Source organism: Coturnix japonica, chromosome 2 (assembly GCF_001577835.2).
Source record: "Coturnix japonica isolate 7356 chromosome 2, Coturnix japonica 2.1, whole genome shotgun sequence".
Taxonomy (NCBI): domain Eukaryota; kingdom Metazoa; phylum Chordata; class Aves; order Galliformes; family Phasianidae; genus Coturnix; species Coturnix japonica.
In genome coordinates this window covers 66,858,737-66,878,427 of record NC_029517.1, presented here as the reverse complement: position 1 = coordinate 66,878,427, position 19,691 = coordinate 66,858,737, and the positions used below count along the sequence as shown (strand labels likewise).

Sequence of the window (19,691 nt, the reverse complement as noted above, 5' to 3'; positions counted from 1 at the left end):
TTCTGTATAAGGAATGAGTGGGGTGGACCTATTTTTGTCACTCAGCACATTTTTAATGACATGTTTACTCTGTGCCCTTCATCTGCAGTTATCTGACTCCCAGATGTTAAAGAATGAACCAAAATGATTACAAAGCTCCATTTAAAAATGCTGGCTTTCTTTTAGATGACTGGAAGCATCGTGCAGACGGAAGCACATCCCAAGTAATAGAAATACAAATATTGTATCAGAAATAGTATAGCTAGCAGGAGCACAGGGGTGATCATCCCCTGTACGCAGTGTTGGTAAGGCTGCACCTCAGTTCAATTTTGGGCTCCTCACTACAAGAAAGATACTGAGGTCCTGGAGTGTCTTTTCTTTTAAATGATTCTATAAAACCTCCAAGGAACTATCTGACCTACATGTAAACTAGTCCTGGTGTAGGATGTGGGGTGTGGTGTTTTACATACAGAGTTACATTGGTGTGGCTTCTAACGGGGCTGGTTTTACTGGTATAAGAATGGCTTATAGCAGTGAGCTAAATCACTATAACGTACTTTTTATCAATAAAACCATGCTTGGGGGTGGTATGTTTTTAATGCATCATTATGGAATAATAACAAACTATTTGTAGGCACAGCCTAAGAAAACTAAGAAACCTTGGCTAGCTTTTAGTCTGTACTGGCTGATATGTCTTTTAGGTTATTAAAACCCTGAGCTATATTAAATGATCTTAAAGATACAAGCATGTTATTATGAAGCCACTTGAGATACTGTTGAATGTGACTGCAGAGCTATGCAGATTGGAGTCATTCCCATTTGACATATGCACTATAACTATTGAAAGCTTTTTTTTTTCAAATTTATTTTTTATGTCTTTTTTATTAATTCACAATCTCCTTCTAACGCTGTGAAGTGTAATTATTTGCCAACAGCAAATCCGTGATAACAAAAATATACTTCTTGTTTGCCTGCAGCCTTTCTTTTGCTTTCATGATGAGGTACTGCTATTCAGAGGAGCCAGCGCTGACCTCGGAGTACTCAGCAGAGCAGGAAAACATTGCAGTCAGAAAAAGAAATGCAATTAATTAGCCTAAGCTACTTTCCAGCATCCCAACACTGGGCCTCCTGGTCATAGTGAGTTGCCCCTGTGAACAGATCAGTCAGAATTAAAATCTAGATAGGACTAATAGTGAAACTGTGTCAACTCTGAGACTTCTGGCTCTTCTTCTGTAGGGGCTGCAGCTGGAAAATGATGTATATTTGGGGAAAATTGTGATATTAGACTGAAATACTTTTGGAGGTTGTTTTGCATGGGAACCTGAGCCAAACTGACAAGATCTGTGGTTGAAAATTACAGTATTTGAAGGGATTAAGGCTTCTAACTGCATACTGCAGAAAGGAAGGGATTTTTACTCACTTGAAAACGAATTGTACTTTCTGCCCTCTTTTTCCTTGAAGATCAGCGTGTTAAGCAGACTTCTGAAAGGAGGTGTCGGTACAAGTGCTTTCTAAGCACTGCTGACCCACTTTACAGGTATTTTATTCTTCATTGACTCAGGCATATACCTGCCTTAGATGGGTACAGATTGGTGCTTCTTTCACCCACCGGAACACAGGTCAAGTACAGGAGAGCCTTCCCCCACAAGTTTCTACCCCTGGGCTATCGCTTCAAATTCTCCTGGGGCTGCAGAGGGCTGAGGACAGAACAACTGCATCATGGCAAGGTTACATGCAATCCTGCATCCTGGCCCACAGTTCTCCCATAGCAAAAAGCAAAGAGGAGCTGCCCATACTGACCTTCCTTTCTTGTGTGAGCATCCAGCACTAAAATGGATTTGTGAATACAAGTTCATTTTCCACATTGAGCTTGTGGAGCATCTTGGGCCCCAGGATTACAATGTAGATACATCAGCAGCAGACAGTAAGGATGATGATCAGATTGGTGATGAACACCTTAAGCTGAGCTGACACAATTGTCTGGACCCAGCCTACTAAACTCAGCAGGGAAGTGTTCCAGTGTCTTGTTTCCAGCAGATTTACAGCAGTAGGAAAGAGTTCCCAGTCTCCATTAGAGGAAGCTGTGAAAAAACCTAGTGAAATATGGTTTCAGCTGCTACTGTAGCATAGCTGTGTCTTGTCCAGTGCACGCTTGGCCAGTGTGAGCATGAATGGTATTTTCCAAGAAGCCCTTTTGGGAAAATTAGACCACAGATTGACTGCAGACAGGGCAATCTAGAGTGTAAGCAGGTTGAACCCAATGAGTTATTGCTATCTGAGTTAGAAGGTTGGGCTGCACTCAGTCCTTGGCTCTTGTATAAGCTCTGCAGCCCAGGGAGTAATTAGTCAAGCATCCATCTTATGGATCCTGGGTTGGAGCCAGTGAAGTTCGGTGTCACTATCTCACATATTTGGAATTGCTGATTCACTTCGATCCATCCTTGCTGCTGCTTTTCAGAATGGGCCCTGTTTAATAGCACTTAGCTCCCTCTGGCAGGAATTAAACGTTAACTGAAAAAGTGCCCCTGTTCTAAGGCTACTACTGTCTTTTGGTAGAGCAGGGGGCTTTTAACTTACTTAAAAGTTTCTCAGAGAATCTTATAACTCAAGTATGAAGTAATTTTGGCTGAAAAGTTTCTGAAAATGCAATTAGTTTAAACCACAGATTGTTCTAATCTGTGCACTGTTGTTCCATTGATCTTGTTGATGGAAGAGCCTAGCTAATGGCCAGTTTGACTGCTTTAATTAATGAGACTAAAGCTGAGGTAAATTTGACCCGAAGCTTTCTAAGGCTCAGTGGTTGCTCCACTGAAAACTCCACTACCAAAACAGTCACTGACTTCAACACGGAAGATGTGAACAGAAAAGAACCAGACCCAGTAATGGCTGCCATGGAGCTGAGTTTGTCAGCGTCATATGGAAAATGTGGAGTCTTCACTGAGCACATGTTTTGGATTGACAGTATCCCAACAGGGAGATACCATTATGGCTGGTGTTTTAATTAAACTGGCTTGATTTTCTTATGCAGGCTGAGCTAGTTTATTTTCTTTGTATGTGTGCTGTCATCCTGATCCTCAGGATCCTTTCTTTTTGGCCAGATGTAAAACCCAATATTTTTCTAATCCAGAGGGTTTGTTCTGTGAAGTGGAAGTGAGAAGTGAAGTGGAAGTACTGTATACCTCCACCTACAGCACCCTTCTATCTCTGCATGTGAAAGGAGCTCCCCCAGTGCTCCCTGTTGCTTTTTCTATATGTTAATCTGTTTGTACATGCATGTAGACCAAAGTCAGCAGTCAAATGTGTCTGGTTAATATAGCCCATCCCGTGCCTTGTAGTCAGTGCAGTATTTGGGAAGGCAAGTAATGATTTTTGAATTTATTTCATACACTCAAAACAGAAAATTAGGTCAAATTCATGCTCCATTCACCCAGCACTGCAGGGCTCACATACATTTGCTTCAGCACAGAGATTCTTCAAACTCCAGAGTGCAGGAAAAGAAGTAGAAATGCTCCAGCTAAAAATATCAGAGAGAGATAAGGTTAGAAAAAATGTTCTGGGTCACATAGGTATCAAAGCCAGTGCTTCCTATAATCACGTAGCAAGGATTGAACTAGAAACTGCAATGCATCTCATACAGAGATAGTGTCACTGAATGTTTTCTAAAGAAAGCCCTGAAATAGGAAGCACAGGAAGGCACAGGGTTTGCTGTGGTGCCATGTGAGATACAGACTGATATGACGCTGCAGCATGTAGGTTTTCCTGATGCTTTCCCTATCACTTGGCTGGCGAGATGTATTTTTTCAAGGTTCTTGAAGCTTCCTGATCCTGTAAAATATGCAAAATAATGGCTGCATTAATTACATGCAGGCACTAATCTGTTGTTTCTTTTTTGTCAGTTTCTTATTTAGTACCTGATTACACATTGCTAGTTTTAACGGGGATAGAAAGGGTAGGCAAGAGAAACATAAGAAAATTAATTATCAGCCATAAATGTATCTGACTCAATAAGCATAAACAATTCTTTGTTGGAAAGGCAAGCAGAAAGAAAATGGAACTGCCTGTTTTCCTAATCCTACCAAAGCCTTTACAACAGCTGGGCATTTAGCTGTTGTCGGCTAACACAGAAAGAAACATACTTAAAGATGGATAATAATGCCACCTGAGAGTAGTGATTGGCCACAGGCTGTGACTTGATCACTATGGAAAAAGAGGGTATTACAATATACCAGACTGATGGCATGCATTTTGCACTAGAACGTGAATAGAGGAACTGAAAGTAATTGGAAGAAGTGAAGGACCAAATACAGGGACTTTCACTGAGGTTTTTATTTAGTCTTTAAACAATTAAAATCCCATTGAAATCTATGAGCATTTGGTCGAATGAAGCAGAATGATTTCCCTTTCTCAGTTTATCTCAGTACATAGGGGAGCCTTTCATTTATTTCTTGCGCAGGGAAGTACTCAGCAGGGATATGGTTTTGATGGCAATTTGGATACATAAAAAGCAAAGAGGAATTTGGGAAAGCCAGCACAGTTTGCCCGGTATACATTCTCCATGAGAGCGTGGAAAGCACCTGAGTAGGACTCAGGGAATGTAAGTCTCAGCATGTTTCAGATGCATGAACAGATAATCTCCAGCTGGGACCCCTGGAGCATTTCCTTGCGGTGTGCATCTGGCTGGTTTGTAAGGGTGGAACTGCACCTTTAGATTTCCCAGCAGTTACAGTACATAGATTAAAATACACTAAGTCCTTCACTTATTTCATTCTCCTACGTTGTTGTTTGCATAAGTGCCTGCAAAGAAGTGATCGGGATGACACACCTGGTGGGATGGGAACCAAGGGTTGCACTAACCCATACTAGGGAAGAGCTGGAGACTTTTGCTTTGACTTGCAAACTGTGTTTGCATACACCATAATGCAAGACTTAGTTGCTTTTCTTGCTCTCAGGCACATTGCCTAAGGATTTGGTAATGCACATTCCTTATAATCCCACATCAAAGGCTGTATTTGAAAAGGACATGATTAGCTGTGCTGACAGAATTAGCAACCAAAAATTAATACGTTCTTATTGGAAAACTTATGTATCAGTTTGGATACTGCTACAGCAGCATTTGTACCTACAGCTTTATATGCGCAGACATGGTCTCAGTCCGTAATGCTAATTACCAACTCTATGCAAATCAAAGTTAGTACTGATATTAACAACTGATATTAATAGATAATGAAAACTAATATCATCATTACAGTCTTCTCTCATCCTGATTATCATCCTGGTTCTGCTTAGATGCCACTTGATTTCCTGCGGGCATCATTACAACTTCTTGGAGCCAGGAGGTGAGCTTGCTCAGCTCAGCACCACACCTTACCTCAGCCACCTACTAAGAACTCAGTATCTTTTTTTATTATTATTCCAAGCAAGAAAAACCAGTTCCCAGCCTCTCTTCCCATTTCCTAAGCTGGTTTTGCAGACTGCTGAGCCAGCTGAGATCGTTTCCCGGAACTGACAGCTCACAAATCTTGCTTGTTGTGATGGCTTGCAGCTGCAGAGCTGTTGGTGTGGATTGTGCTCCTCCTGAGCTGGGTGACACATGGGTGCCAACTGACATGCAGCTGTGTGCCACTTCCAGTGCTGGCAGCTCCATCTCTGCAGGGTGTCCCTTTTATTGTACCTGTTATCACTGGGGCGGGCTTGGTCTTAATTTACAGCTACAAAGCAGCCAAGGCAGAGGCAACTGCAGTTTTCTCATGTTTATTCAAATGTTTAGTTTTTTGTCTTAAAAGCTGACATTCAAGGTGAGGCTGGACAGAGCTCAGGGCAGCCTTATGGAGCTCTAAGTGTCCCTGTTCATTGCAGGAGAGTTGGACTAAGTGACCTTTAGGGATGTCTTCCAAGTCAAACCATTCTGCCCCTCGCTTTGGTGCTGGTGGTGTGCTCTGTTTGGGCATGTGTGTGTTTACTGTATTTAGTCCTTCATCTAATAATTGTGATGTGCACCTCATTCCATTGACTATGAAATATGTCAGTACAAGTGTTTATTTACATCATAATATTTTGATGCAGAGGAAGCGATTCAGGGTTTGTAGGATCTTTAGAAGCAATTGGTTTACTATGGCCAAATGAGCTGTTGCTAATTAGCAGTGAGGTGTATTGCCCTCTGTGTGCCTCCCCAGTCTGTTTCAGTTGCAAAGGGAAATCTGTTCCTTACATCGCTGTTATTTTACCTCACACTTGGAGCAGACGGGGAATACACACACATGCCCTATTAGAATGAATCAGTTCATGAGCTATGACTCAGTATGCTGCAGCAACTTGATTTTTTTGCAGCCACTTTATATATCTGTGATTATCAGAGATTGTCTTAGCCACTGTTAGAGCTGTGACTAATGCCAATCTTTTAGGCAGGCATTCATCACCCAGATTTATCTCCTTGTCAAAAGTTTTGTTAAATAAGGTTTCCTCGAAGAAACATTGTCGTGCCATCAATTTTCCCCTGCCAGATCCATTGATTGAAATAAATGCTTTTTTTCTGAGCCATTTAAGGAACTGAATGACAGATCATGTGCTAAATATGATAAACACAACCATTGTTATTATAGTCACTCGAAGTTTTACTGTCTGGCAGTATTGACAGCAGCAGCCCCTAGTAAGAGCAGAGACACATGTATGTGCTAAGGAGAAATCAACGTCTTGTGTGAAAAAGCACTTGAATCACCCCACAGTAAGTTTGCTTGTTATCATGAGGTGGCCCATAATGCACTCCAAGAGCAAATCAACAATCAAGTACTTTATCTACTGCTCCTGCTAGAAATGTACACCCCATATTTATTCAGACCAATTTTTTCTGAGAGATTCCAAAGCTTTTTGTTGCTTTGCAGTATGTGATTCATCTCCAAATTTGATAGATCAGAGGAGTATCAGCCCCATTGCACAGCCTTCCCCAGTACTATGTTCCTCTAGTCTGATGTGGAGTTGGAAAATGGCTTAAACAGTGCTCACATCAGTCTTTTAAAGCTGATAGCTTTAATCATCATTCCTTCCTCCTGCGCAGGAGGGCACAGCCTTTCTTCCTGTTTCACTGTTATTTTTTCTGCAGAATAGATGGTAGTGGGGCTCGCACCAGCACTGCACTGAAGGAGACTATTTAGAGATGTGCTTCTGAGGCCTGGGGATATTCCAGTGCCACTTGGGTATGCTGTGTTCCTCTATGCTGGTGTCTGCAAACTCCCATCTCCTTCCATGTCCTTCTTTCCTCCCTGTAGCATTCTTCCTTCTGTTCCTTGTTTTCCTTCCTTCCCTCTGCTACATTATCCCTTTCTTTTGCTGCATCCCACTTAGGACTACAGAATCTGCCCTAAGGGGCAAAGTGTCCCTGTGGTCATCCCCTACAGCTCAGTGGAGGAAGGAGCAGTGGCACCAGGCAGTTTGTGGAGTTGTGATGAAGAGGGGTGAGTGCTCAGCAAGAAGCACTGCAGCAGATGAAGAGCAGACCAGAAAATGGTGCTTGGCCGGTGCTAATGATTTATGGCTTGTAGCATCAAAATTCTGTCTCTGAGAGACTGAAGAGCCAGCCCGACTATCAGAACTCACATTTAATAAAAAGCATTGTTAAGAGCCACAGCTCCCAAATTCTGTATTAACATACAGTTTTCAAGAGGCAATCTGAACATCATGTGTCTCTCCGGTACACCTGAGCTAGAAATGCAGAGCAGCGCTGAACTGGTTTGTTCCAGCTTTAGATGAAAGGGAGCACGGCTCTGAGGTTATATTAAGAAGGGATGTGAAACAGAAACAATAGCGTCATCTGCTCTCAGTTCTGAGAGCTGGCCCCTGCAGGCAGCAGCTTAGGGCAGTTAAAGCTCAGATCGCTACCCTTGTCTTTGGGATTTCATAGGTATGATGTATTTGGGAAGGAAAGATCTTTCCGATTACCAGCCCTTGGTTTTATTTAGGGTTGTCTCTTAGGCAGAAGAGCACTTTCTGAGTTCCTGGCTAAATGACAGCATCCCAGTGCTGTGTTTGCAGATTTGAAAGAAAAGGATAGAAGGCAATGGTTCACACAGGTGTGAGGATTTCTGAAGTCTTTACCTTCTGTCAGTTCTGTATGTTTTTGCATATAGGTGTACACAAGAATTAATTTCAATTTGTAGGCAATATCAAAATGGAAAGGTGTTTTTTTTTAATACCTAAGGGGGCTGCATCAGCACAGTACCCTAGCATGATTAATATTGCAAACAGATCTCTGTGTAGTGTGGGAATATGCAAAACACTCGGCTTATATCAAACATCAATTTAACTGCAGGGAACTGTGCACCGGCTCCTGGCGCCTCATGTGATTTCTGAGATAGCTTCTGTGCAAAACCAGAGAGCTGGCAGTATGTGCACAAAAGGAGACTGCTGCAAGTAAACTGTCTGAATGAGAAGTAGTGACTTCTGGTATGTCATTTTGTTCTGATTCTGTTCTGACTATGATATTTTATATTTCCCTGAGGAGAGGGCTGGTCTGGTCAATATGGCCAGAACCACGTAGAGCTTTTAAACTAAGTCTGCTACTTTGTTGTTGAGGTGGGCACCTTTAGGAAAGCAGCTGTATATCCTAGCTTAATTAGTCAGTGTTATAATGCTGGAAGAATGTAAATGAGGTACTCCTTGTTCATATGTTAGATGATACTGTTGTGTATCTTCAAACCACGTCAAAGGGCGCTGGGAATGAAACTGTGATCTGATTGCAACTATTAATATGTATACTAATAATATAGCACATGTCACTGCAACATGTGTTATGAGCCGAGAATACAGCTGAGTACCAAACGTGATTTTCTCTGATTCTGCATAGGATCCAAAGGCAACAACAGCCGTAATGGTCAAGGTCTGAGAAGAAACTTTTGTCTATGTTTATTTATTGAAGCCATATTATATTAATAGTTCCTAGTAGCGGTAATGTGGATTGCCACCATTTGGATTGCAATTTTGAGTTAGCTCCTTAAAAAACAAAACAAAACAGCTTTAAAGAAGATGCTATCATCCGATATAAATGTTGAAAATCACTGGTTTGAAATAAGCTGGTCAGCGTGCTCTTCCACAACTCCTGTACTTCACTTGAGTGTTAGCAGCTCCCTCTAACCTTTAGAACCTTTAGAGGTGTGTTTTTCTCTTGACCAACTTAGCTTAGGCCACCAAAGCCTTACTTTCCCTTTCAGCCCTATCCTGACTAAGGTAGCGACTGCTAACTAAAGAACCTTTCTGGTGTCAGTGAGGGTTTTGGTTGTGTGCCCAGACACCAAAGAAAGCTCTTTTTTATTTTCTTGTGAATAGGAGGAGGAGAAAATTCTGTACTGAGGCATCGTGTCCCAAGTTGAACAGACAGAGAAGTAGTCTTGCCACAGTTCAGCGGTGGATGCTCTTCTTTAATTATTATTTTACTGTGAAAATGCGTCTGTCCTTATTTAAAGCAGTCAGAGCAGATGGGAACAAGCTGACGTGGCATTTTCCAGAGCTGATGAAGGCTGTGCCTCTTACAGCCGCCACTGAGGCCTCAGTGCTCCCTGAGGCCTGGCCCAGGAACACTTGTAAAACACTGAGAAGACGCTAATATTAGTAGTAGTTTTGTAATGTTCATTTTAAAGAGGAACCAAGCAGTCATCAGATGTTGTTATCTTCTGCTCTTGAACAAACAAACCTGATTCACTGTCAGCACAGGACAGTGGCTATTCATACAGGATCTTTGCAGTTCTGGCCACCTGTGCCCGGAGTACTGTGGGATGAAGTGGGATGGCGGCATGTAGCTAACAAAGTAGTTTGTGCTGCCTGCCATGGTGTGATTTTCAAGGATGTCTGAAATGGCAAACCACATTTGCAGAGCCTACACCAGTGGATATTGCGTATAGGTCAGTTCCCCAAGAGTGCTCCTTTGGAGCCTGCAGGCAGAAGCGCAGGACTGTCAGTGTTGAGAAGGATGGTCTTCCTTCCAAACTGCCTTCTGTGTGCATGTTGCTGTTTTAGAGAATGGCTGAAAGGGAAAGTGCCCTTTTTCCTTCTCCTTTTGGAAGGGAAGCAAAGGGAGAAGAGCAGAAAATGACGGTGTTTTGATCCTCCAGTTTCTTATTCTAGCTGCATAAACACACCAGAGTATTCCTGTAAATTGAATTAAGCGAACCTTTTATGTTCTCTCCCCGTTTCAAGATAGTTAAGGTGGCTGCTTGCAGATTTGCAGCTAGAGAGAAGACAAAGACATGTAGTGTGCACAGCCTCAAGTGCTGAGCGGTGTCATGCTGGAAGAGCTTGGACGAGCCTTAATGGAGTACAAAAGCTTTCTGAGCGCCAACCAGAAATCTGCTTAAATCCCTGACAGGGATGAGAGCACAGCATGTATTATCAGCATATGCACAGGCTCTAGGAACATTTGCATTTTGGATTTGCTGTAATTAAAAGGCTTCAAGCTTTCCAAAAAGGTTGAAATGGTGGAAGGAGTAAATGTAAGACTCCACATTTCCCCTGTCTTCATACAAATATTTAGGGCTCTTCCCTTTTTGTTGCATGATCTGTTGTTATGATCTATACAGCAATTTTTCTTCAATATAAGGAATGTGGAAACTCTTTAAGTTTTTCTTTATTTATCATCATCAATTGGTACATAGATAACGACAGCCCTGTTTCCTACCCCCATTCAGTCATGACTGAGCCCCCACCGAGCCTGGCCATGAAGCACACAGCAAGAAGTTTGTATCCAGGCTCCAGTGCCTAATGAAAGCAAATCTTTTTCCTCACACCCACATGTAGAGCTGCATATCTTGAGAGGTGGGTGCCTGCACAAACCCCAGATAAAATGAAACAGACACCAGGAAGACACAAGCTGAACTGGAGCAGAAAGTCAGATGTGTCGAATAGTAGTGAAGAGGTCAGATCATGAGGTGGTATCAATGAGTTCTTCAGGGAGAAATGGCTTTTCAGGAAGATTCCACTGTAGGCAAGTTTTGACTGTCTTGCCTTATCTTGTTACCAGTTTGCCAGACTATAATCTCTCTGCAAAGAGTCTGTGACTCAAGGTGGGCTATTATATTAGTTATCAGTATTGTGGCACAGCTGGATTTACCAGTTAGAGGAATATAGGGCAGGTGGATGAATGCAGAAACACATGCATAAAGTATCATTCAGAGGCAGGAAAAGGAATGCTATGAAGATGGAAATGGCAACTCATTCACCAGTAGTAGTCTGAAAAGATGAGAGAGGAAGGCGAGAAAGGAAGGCTGTGGCCATTGAATAGAGGATTCCTAGCTAGCATGAGAGGGAAATGAGTCCCTCTGTGCTTACCTGGTTGTGTAGTAGGTAAGTAGGTCAAGTCGAAGGAATTTTTCCCTTTTTGGCTGTTACTAGATGCGACTGCCGCCTTAGTGGTGACAGCCCTCCCTCCAGTTTCAGCTACTCAAATAGCAGCTGACAAAGACTGGGAATAAGCAGTGTGGATAAGCTGGTTATTGCATGTTTGGACTGTGACCCCCTTCTTCTTGCAGTCAGACTGTTAAATATTCATGTAAGCGGGCTCAGGCAGGTCCTTGCCATCTGTCTGTATTTATATGACTTCATCCAAGCAGCCCCAAAACATGTAAAATTTTATCCTCACAACATCTCTTTAAAGAAAAAGGAATTCCTGTCCTGTCTTAAGGGAAAAGGAATCAAAACACAGAGAGATGGAGTGATTTACTGGATTTATACATCTGGACTCCCACCGACAGGATCCAAACTCAGCTCTTCTAAATGCCAGGTCCAGCTATAGCCCTGGGTTCCCAAGGCAAAGTTCATATTTAATGCTATAGGGTGTTTTTGTGTATAGCTAATACTGCTCATTAAACAATAAAAAATATCCAAGGATGTGACTATAAAAGAAAATGGAGCTCTAAAGAATTTTATTCTTCTTTATCCTGTGTCAAAAGTTTAGGTGCAGGCCTTATATAAATGTACCACTCCTTTCTGCTGTGACATATGCCTCCAGTCATCTCATGCCGAACGTGGGAGGGTGGAAAGTAATCTTCCCTTGGTCACACTTCATGTTGCTCCCTGCAGACGAGTTTCTGCTGTAGGCTTCTGCCTGTTGCTTTGTTCATCTGTCACTATTTGTGTCTATGGATATCGAGAGAAAAGTATTTGACAAGGAAAAATCAATATGAAAACCATTATTTAGGCATCTCAGCTTGCGCTGCGTTCAGCTGCATACCTTGATGGTCAGATAAAACAGGATCATTGTGCAAGCTTCAGTAAGCTGTGCACATATGGGCAGTTCTGGGAGGGAACAGATTGTCACAGTTACGTTTGACCTGTTTTAGAGCAATTGTGGCTCTCCCTTGGCACCGTGGTTGTGTTGCTGACATCTCTCAAGAGCTCCTTCAAAAAAGATGCCCGCCTTTATCAGAATAGTGTGGTGTTCTGTGAGAAGCAGCTCCTGCATTCTAAATTGCGCAACAAGCCTAGTGCTTTCCAAGTCTCTGATGAAGGCACCTTGAACAATCAGAATGGGAAGGATGAAGGAAAAGGCCCTTGACAAAGCCAGGCCTGTCAGTGCACCACCTACTTCAAGTCACTGTGGACTGTGTGACTCATGTGCCGTAGAGATTTGAATCTTAAGCTCAGCTTCAGCTCTTGAAAGCCCACACACGGGCAGGGCATGACAAAAGAGATGTGAGTAAGATGGCAGAGCTGAGGGGGTTGGTTTTGCGTCTGTTCCCAGAAGGTAGCAAATGTGGGCTAGTAGTCCGCTTTACCTTAGCTTACTTTCTTATCTATCCAGACTGTCACCATCATCCTACTTTGAGGCATAATCACATTTTAAGAACAAAAAGGGTACATTTTCACTGTGGTGCTCAAGAAACTGTTAGATGCATGCCAGAGGGGATATCTATGTCTTTAGCACGGCACTGAGATATTTTCTTTTGGGAGTCTTTCTCCTTGGCTTCGTTTGAGCCGATGAGTTTACTCATCAGTATATTTTTGTTGTTGATTTTTTTTTTCTCTGAATGTTTTTCAGGCATTGGAAAAAACGTCATCTGTGACCGAACAGCGACTCCGCTGGATGCCTTCAGGATGATGACTGCAGCTCATTATTACCCAAAACTCATGAGCATCATGGGGAACGTGCTGCGCTTCCTGCCTGCCTTCGTGAAGATGAAGCAGCTGATCCAGGAGGGTTATGTGGGGGACCTGCTGGTGTGCGAGGTGCAGGTTCACAGTGGAAGTCTGCTGGGCAAGAAGTACAACTGGAGTTGTGATGACCTGATGGGGGGTGGAGGTTTGCACTCAGTTGGCACCTACATCATTGATCTGCTGACATTCCTCACCAGCCAGAAGGCTGTGAAGGTGCACGGCTTGCTCAAGACCTTCGTGAAGCAGACGGACCACATCAAGGGGATACGGCAGATCACCAGTGATGACTTCTGTACGTTTCAGATGGTTCTGGAAGGTGGCGTGTGCTGCACGGTGACGCTCAACTTCAATGTCCCCGGAGAGTTCAAACAAGACATTATCGTGGTGGGTTCGGCGGGACGGCTGATTGTCATTGGCACTGATCTCTATGGACAGAGCAACAACTCTCCTCAACGGGAGCTCCTGCTGAAGGACTCCACCCCGGTCAGCAACTCCTTGCTTCCGGAGAAGGCCTTCAGTGACATCCCTTCCCCATACCTCCGAGGCACCATTAAGATGGTCCAAGCTGTCCGGCAGGCCTTTGAGGACCAGGATGACAGGAGGACCTGGGATGGGAGGCCTCTCACGATGGCTGCCACCTTTGACGACTGTCTGTATGCCCTGTGTGTGGTGGACACCATTAAAAAGTCAAACCAGCTGGGGGAGTGGCAGAACATTTCCATCATGACCGAGGAGCCAGAACTGAGCCCAGCGTACCTAATCAGTGAAGCCATGCGGAAGAGCAGGATGTCTCTGTACTGCTAGCTCCACTCAGCTTCTAGGAAAGAATAGGAACCAGACAGCTCTTAAAGGAAATGGTAATTCAGTCCTTTTGGAGGGCTTGGACATCTTGCAAACAGCTGTGGGGATAGGGGAGAAGGAAATACGGTGTTTAGATCAACTAAATCTGTTGGTGGCTAAATACCAAAGTGGAAAGGTCCTTAAAAATGTCCAAAATGGATAGGAGAGTTAAGAGCTGACTTACCTGTTTTAATAACAGTATTAGCTGGGTGATTGGAAATATATATCATGGACTCGTCTCCTGCTTGCAGGTGCTTTAGATTATCCAATTGTGTTTACTGTGAAAGGTTGGGAAGATCCTTTTAGATTTTCCTTACCTACCAGAGGGCTGTGAAGGTACTGTCATGTCATCAAATTTTCTGTAGTGTCTGACATGAATGGTTCCTACCATGACAGCTGACACCACCATGCTGTACTACTACACCTCCAACCAACACACAGACCAATGGGACTTTGTGTGAAAGTGTTGCGTGATGCAGAAAATTTTGGCAGCTCACTTTTCATACAGCTTTTTAGGAGCTTCTATGTGTTGGTTTAGTTAATTGTTTTGTCGTTTTCTTTTAAAGCACAATTATGTAGGAAAATGTGTAGCTTTTACAAAAAAGAAAGCAGCCCTCAACTGCAGTGCGTATGACCCATTATAGTGGGAGGGAGGGTCCTCTGTGAGCTCATGGTAAGCTTCAGTGTTTACTGTACAGATTTGCTGATCGAAATAGGTTGTGAAAAACCTTCGTGAATGGCAGGTGACATAAAAAAGTGCTGGTGGGCTTTATTACACAGCTGAACTCAAGCTAGTCTCGCAAAGGTTTACACACCATCTCTTGTGTGGGGGACTCACTTTTGAGTGAATTCATCTCAAATTTTGGCTTTAGGTAGATAACAAAATAGTGGAAATCTAACCCCAAACCATGCGATACTTAGACAGTTCTTCTAAACCTTTGTGAAATCACACTTGAGACATCCCCACCAACAATTCCGCGTAGCTCAACTCAGATGCTTTCACCTCCACCAAATGGTGCTCGTGAGTGAAAAATAAAAAGGGATGAGAAAATTTCCTGTCATTTCCAGGGAAAAAATCACCATCACCTATCAGAAGTGGGAAGAAGAACCCCCCCCTCCCCTCTACCTACTTCAAGTGACTAGCTGCTGGTACTGTAGTGAGCATCCCCTGTCGTCAGTGTAGGGGTGGACAAACCTTCTTGATAAGTTTGTCCTGTCTTTTTTAATGTTTGAGATTTCAGTCTTGGAAGAATACATTCTTTCAGTTCTTAAGAAAATATAGTGAAAGGCACATGTATTACCCCAGTAAATGGGGATGCTGTTTTTCTGCATAAAGCTGCTCCTGGGCTTATGTGTTTACAGCACTAGGTCTTCAGATAGGAAAAAAAAAAATAGTAGAAAACAAGCATATAGCACTAAATTATATTAAACTTGATAAAAACCGTTTCAGGATTCTTGTTCTTCATTTTGACTAGGGGAAAGTGGAGAACATTTGGACAGTAAAGAAGAAAATCCGACCCTCTTTCCTGATTAGTGTTGCCATTTGTGGTTAGAAAGAGTGCAATTGGAAAAATCCTGATTTCTTTTAAAAAGCACTTACAGTTCTGCTATTTTTAGGAGCGTTAAGGGCTTCTGAAGAGCTCCTTCAAACAAGTCCGTCTGATTGCTGTGTGCTCCTGCCTGCCCTGTTCCCAGTTTTAGTGCTGCATGATTTTGAACAGGAGGGTATCATTAGTGTGATTCATCTCATCTGACGCAAGCCAGCTAACAGTCAGGTATGTTGTCCCCATCAGCTCTGCAAGGACATGGTTGTCAGTACAATGAGAGCTCCCCAAAGGGTGATGCAGTTCATCCTTACATTAAGATAGAAGCAGGTGCCTACTGGAAACTCCAGTCCTCCTCCTCCGTCTGTGCAGAGAATCTTGGTTTTTAGGTCGCTAATGTTAGGAAACTTGAATCCCAACCCAAAATTATTACTGCATGCTTCATTTTTAAAGGGTATGTATGTCTGACCTTTCATGAAATATTCCCTGAAGTGTGAGAGCGTGACTGACGATGGAGTAATGTAATACCACAAAACTGCAGCCAAACAGAGAACTGTTCCTGTCCATATTGTTCTGCCAGCTTTAGAAATTGTGTCTGGGCTGGTCAGCTTTTGCAGAGGCCTCAGGCAAGCTTTCATCGCTCCTTCTTGGAAGAAGCTTTTGACAAATGTGAATGTTTCTCCTACAACGATCTATCTGAGAATTCCTGTAGTAGTGTCCGTATCAACAGGAATTTCCTATTGTAATTGTCATGGTACACTATGATATACAGTTTCAGCCCTTTAAAATGCACAAAAAAATACCACAGACCAAATTTGATCAAGAAATCATCCCTCTCTGAAAAATGGAATTAGCCTGAAAAGGGATCAAAAGAGAGTTTTAATGTAATAAGGCAGAAACCCTTTATTGAAAATACTGGCAAGTTCAAGTAATGAATGTAAGCACAGTAGATAACCAATCGTGTTGAGTTACATATCAGCCAAAACTGGAACTAAACATGGACCAAAATGTTTGTGAATCTTGCTTCTTAGTGGTTTGTGCTGGAATTGCTGCTCATGTCTTTGCACCTTATTTTGGTTCATGAATGTGGTCAGCTTTTCCCACCTGCATTTTACTTTTTTCTGCCTTGTTCTGGGTTTTGTAGTGCCAGCTGGAAGAAGATACCCTGGAATACTAGACAACCCTCCTTGCAGTGAGCTGTCAGCAGGTGAAACACAAGGAACAGGGACAGGTCCTGACCTTAACCGTTCTATCTTAGATCCGTAGGTTTCAGTGACAGTCATCATCCACCCTCAGTGCAGACTTAGCAATTCAGAACTTGCTGCTTAGCAGAAATAAAATGTAATGCTTTGGTTACAGAGCCACCTGATACTTGTGTTAGTCCTGTACTGTTGGATCCTGTGCATCTTGCTGTGTGACCACAGCTCCTAGAGAGGCAGCCAGGGTGAGCAGGGGCAGGGCCAGGGGCAGGGGAGGCCTCTTCTTCTGACAGCAGCACAGATCTTAGGCTAGATTGAGGTGAACCGTTACCTAACTGGGATGGCAGCAGTGACTGCATACGTTCAGGATTGTATGACAATTTTTCCATTCTCTAGGTGGTGAAGATACTGTAGTTCCAAATGTAAAGATGCTTAACTTCCACCCGGCCTAGAGGAGCCAAGAATTGGTTTATTTATAGAATGTACCACTGTTCTAAAAATAAATGTTGCTTTATAGTCGGGGATCTTCCTTGGTAGTATGAAGCCCTTTGCTCTTTTGGTACAGCTGAAAAGTACATTGGATTGCACTAAGTAGCCTCTGTAGTTCCTGCTGGCTTAGAGAATTTGGGCAGCAGTTAGAAGAGATGTGCTTGATTGAACTCAAAAGCAGTACCACACCAGGGAACATACATTTGGAATTGCACTTTTAATGCTGTTCTTTAATGCTGTGCCACAGTGTGTGAGATGACGCTGCTAGAACTGGTGCAGGCCTAATAGCCAAACTGAGGCTGCTGCTGGAATTTACAGTAGCCCCCAAATGAGCTTGTTCATACACTAGATGATAAAGTTAATTCCTTTTTCCCAGGGCTGCTGTTGAGAGGCTCTTTCCTTTGCCATCTACCTGTGCACATAGGATACTGAACGTTATGGTCTGTTGCCAAAGACGAAAAGAGCCAAAGGGGAGATCCGGGGTGAAGTTCTCTTCTGCTTTGTAGGAGCCTCTTCCAGTGTTGGGATGGTCAGCTGAAAGATGATGCCTTGTTTTCAATGGGAATCAGATTGGGCTTCACAGCAGGGGTAGTAGGGCACCCCTTCCCCGTGTCCCTGTGCTCGTGTTAGATGCGTGCACAGCCTCAGTGCTGACCTCAGTGAAGTCCTGCATGGAGGTATAAGACCTCTGCAAGAGCTTTGGGTTTTCCTATATCTAATATTGTGCATGTGTTAAATTAGTAGTACTTTAGCTGTGTAGATAAAAAATACCGAGTAGAGATGGTATGTCCTTACCCATGCAGCCAACAAGGCAGAGAATCAGGGCTTGCGTAGACAAGTTTAGGCTCAGGATGGACTTTTGCGGAGTTCATCCTTGGCTTTGGCTGAAAGCATGAGAAATTCCTGCCCAGCCAGCACCGGGCAATCAGAGGCACTCTCCACTTTGCACTTCATGTTTCCTTCTTTTGAATGGCTTTCAACTCATGGTGACTGTGCAGGTGAACAGCTTGTCCTGGGAGTTCAGCCGTTCAGAGAAGGAGGCTTTTCTGCTGTGTGCAATCACAGCACAAAGACAATTCAATTTGTGTTACCTTCTTTATTTCCACATGCAGACAAAAGTGGAAAAGACCCAGACAAATTAAAACGATTCTCTACCAAAAAAAAAAAAAAGGAAAAAACAAAACAAAAAGCTGATTTTATTTCATGGATAAAGATAAACACAAGTAGTAGCTTGATGGTGTCCTTGCAGAGTCTCTTCCATGTGAAGTTGTGTATTGACAAAGGTGTAAGCACACCCAGCAGATGTTTGGCTTTGTGCAGATACTTAACACGTTGTCTTGGCGGTCCATTGGCCCAGTGATGTACCCTTAAGTCCATACGAAGCACAGCACTGGGCTGTTTGACCTCTGCAGCACTCTCTGGGTATTCAGGACTGGTTGTGAAACTGCAGGATTGTTCAGGATGGCAGCTTCTTGTTATTGAAGCTGTTACTTGAGGGGAGCAAAGCTTGTAAACTTTAGAGATGACGTATGACTGAACAATCATTGGCAGTTGTATCTGCTTTAAAATTTCCACTCTCTCAAGCTGCTGGATGGATGATGTCCAGTAAAAACAACTTCCCCTTCACAAACTGCCTGCTTCCATTTTCCTGATGAAAAGAAGAAATTTTCAGTAGACAGGACTATACATAACGCTGCGTTCATCAACCAGTGTCATAACCTTGTGACTTACTGAGTGTATGAAGCCAGAGCCCAGGCAAGGAACGACTTTTTCAAAGCCTTCTAATCAAAGCAGTGGGGTTGAAGAGTGATGGGTGTCAGCGTGAGTCAAACTGAAATAGCTTTTATTCATCATTTTCTGTTGAATGAACAAACAAAATAGTTGTGGTCAATCCAAAACTGAACACAACGCATGCAGAAGGCCCTTTGTTTTTTGGGTTTGGGGTTTTTTTTGTTTTAATTTTGCTTTTGGGATTAAGTTCCATTTCTAAAGAATGCTGTTCTGAAGTAAAGTAACTTGAAAAAAACAAAACCCTTTTATTATGTTCGGGCATATGTGAAATTAACAGTTCAGGGTTGTGGTTTTTTTCTTGTTTTGCTTTAGGTTCATGCTAAAACCCCATACCTGTTTGGTGGATACCAAGGGCAGGTCCAGCTCTGAACCTGCACCCTTGCAGTGTCACGTAGTGACCCCCTTCCAGCATTTGAATTTGGCCACGTGGGTTTCATTTGTATCTTCCTGTGGCAAAGGGAAAAGTGGTTCATTACACGGTGTTGTCTGTAGATAATCAAAATACCGTTCGCAGCAGTGCCGGCCATCGTCTCTAAAAGCACTTAAATCTATTAATGTGTTTACTGTGGTTATTTATGACCTTGCAGCCATCCATTACTCTCTTTTCTTTTTACACCATCCATCAGACTCGCTTACCTCCCTTTCTTTCATTCCATTGCGAGTCAAGAGGCGGGTCTCCCTGTTTCCCCCCTTGAGTTTGCTCCCAGTCTGCGTT

General features: G+C 43.0%; 1 protein-coding gene across 3 annotated transcripts in view; it reads left to right on the top strand.

The window, feature by feature from the left end:
* GFOD1 (glucose-fructose oxidoreductase domain containing 1) overlaps positions 1-18,392 on the top strand; it is a 57,621-nt gene extending 39,229 nt beyond the window's left edge. For 2 of the 3 annotated variants that reach the window (XM_015854705.2, XM_015854707.2), the window contains exon 2: positions 12,998-18,392. In XM_015854705.2, the coding sequence (XP_015710191.1) occupies positions 12,998-13,917 (920 nt within the window). In that variant the 3' untranslated portion in view covers positions 13,918-18,392. The remainder of the gene's footprint in view (positions 1-12,997) is intronic. The other variant, XR_001553287.2, reaches the window with a different exon arrangement.
* The last annotated feature ends 1,299 nt before the right edge of the window (positions 18,393-19,691 follow it).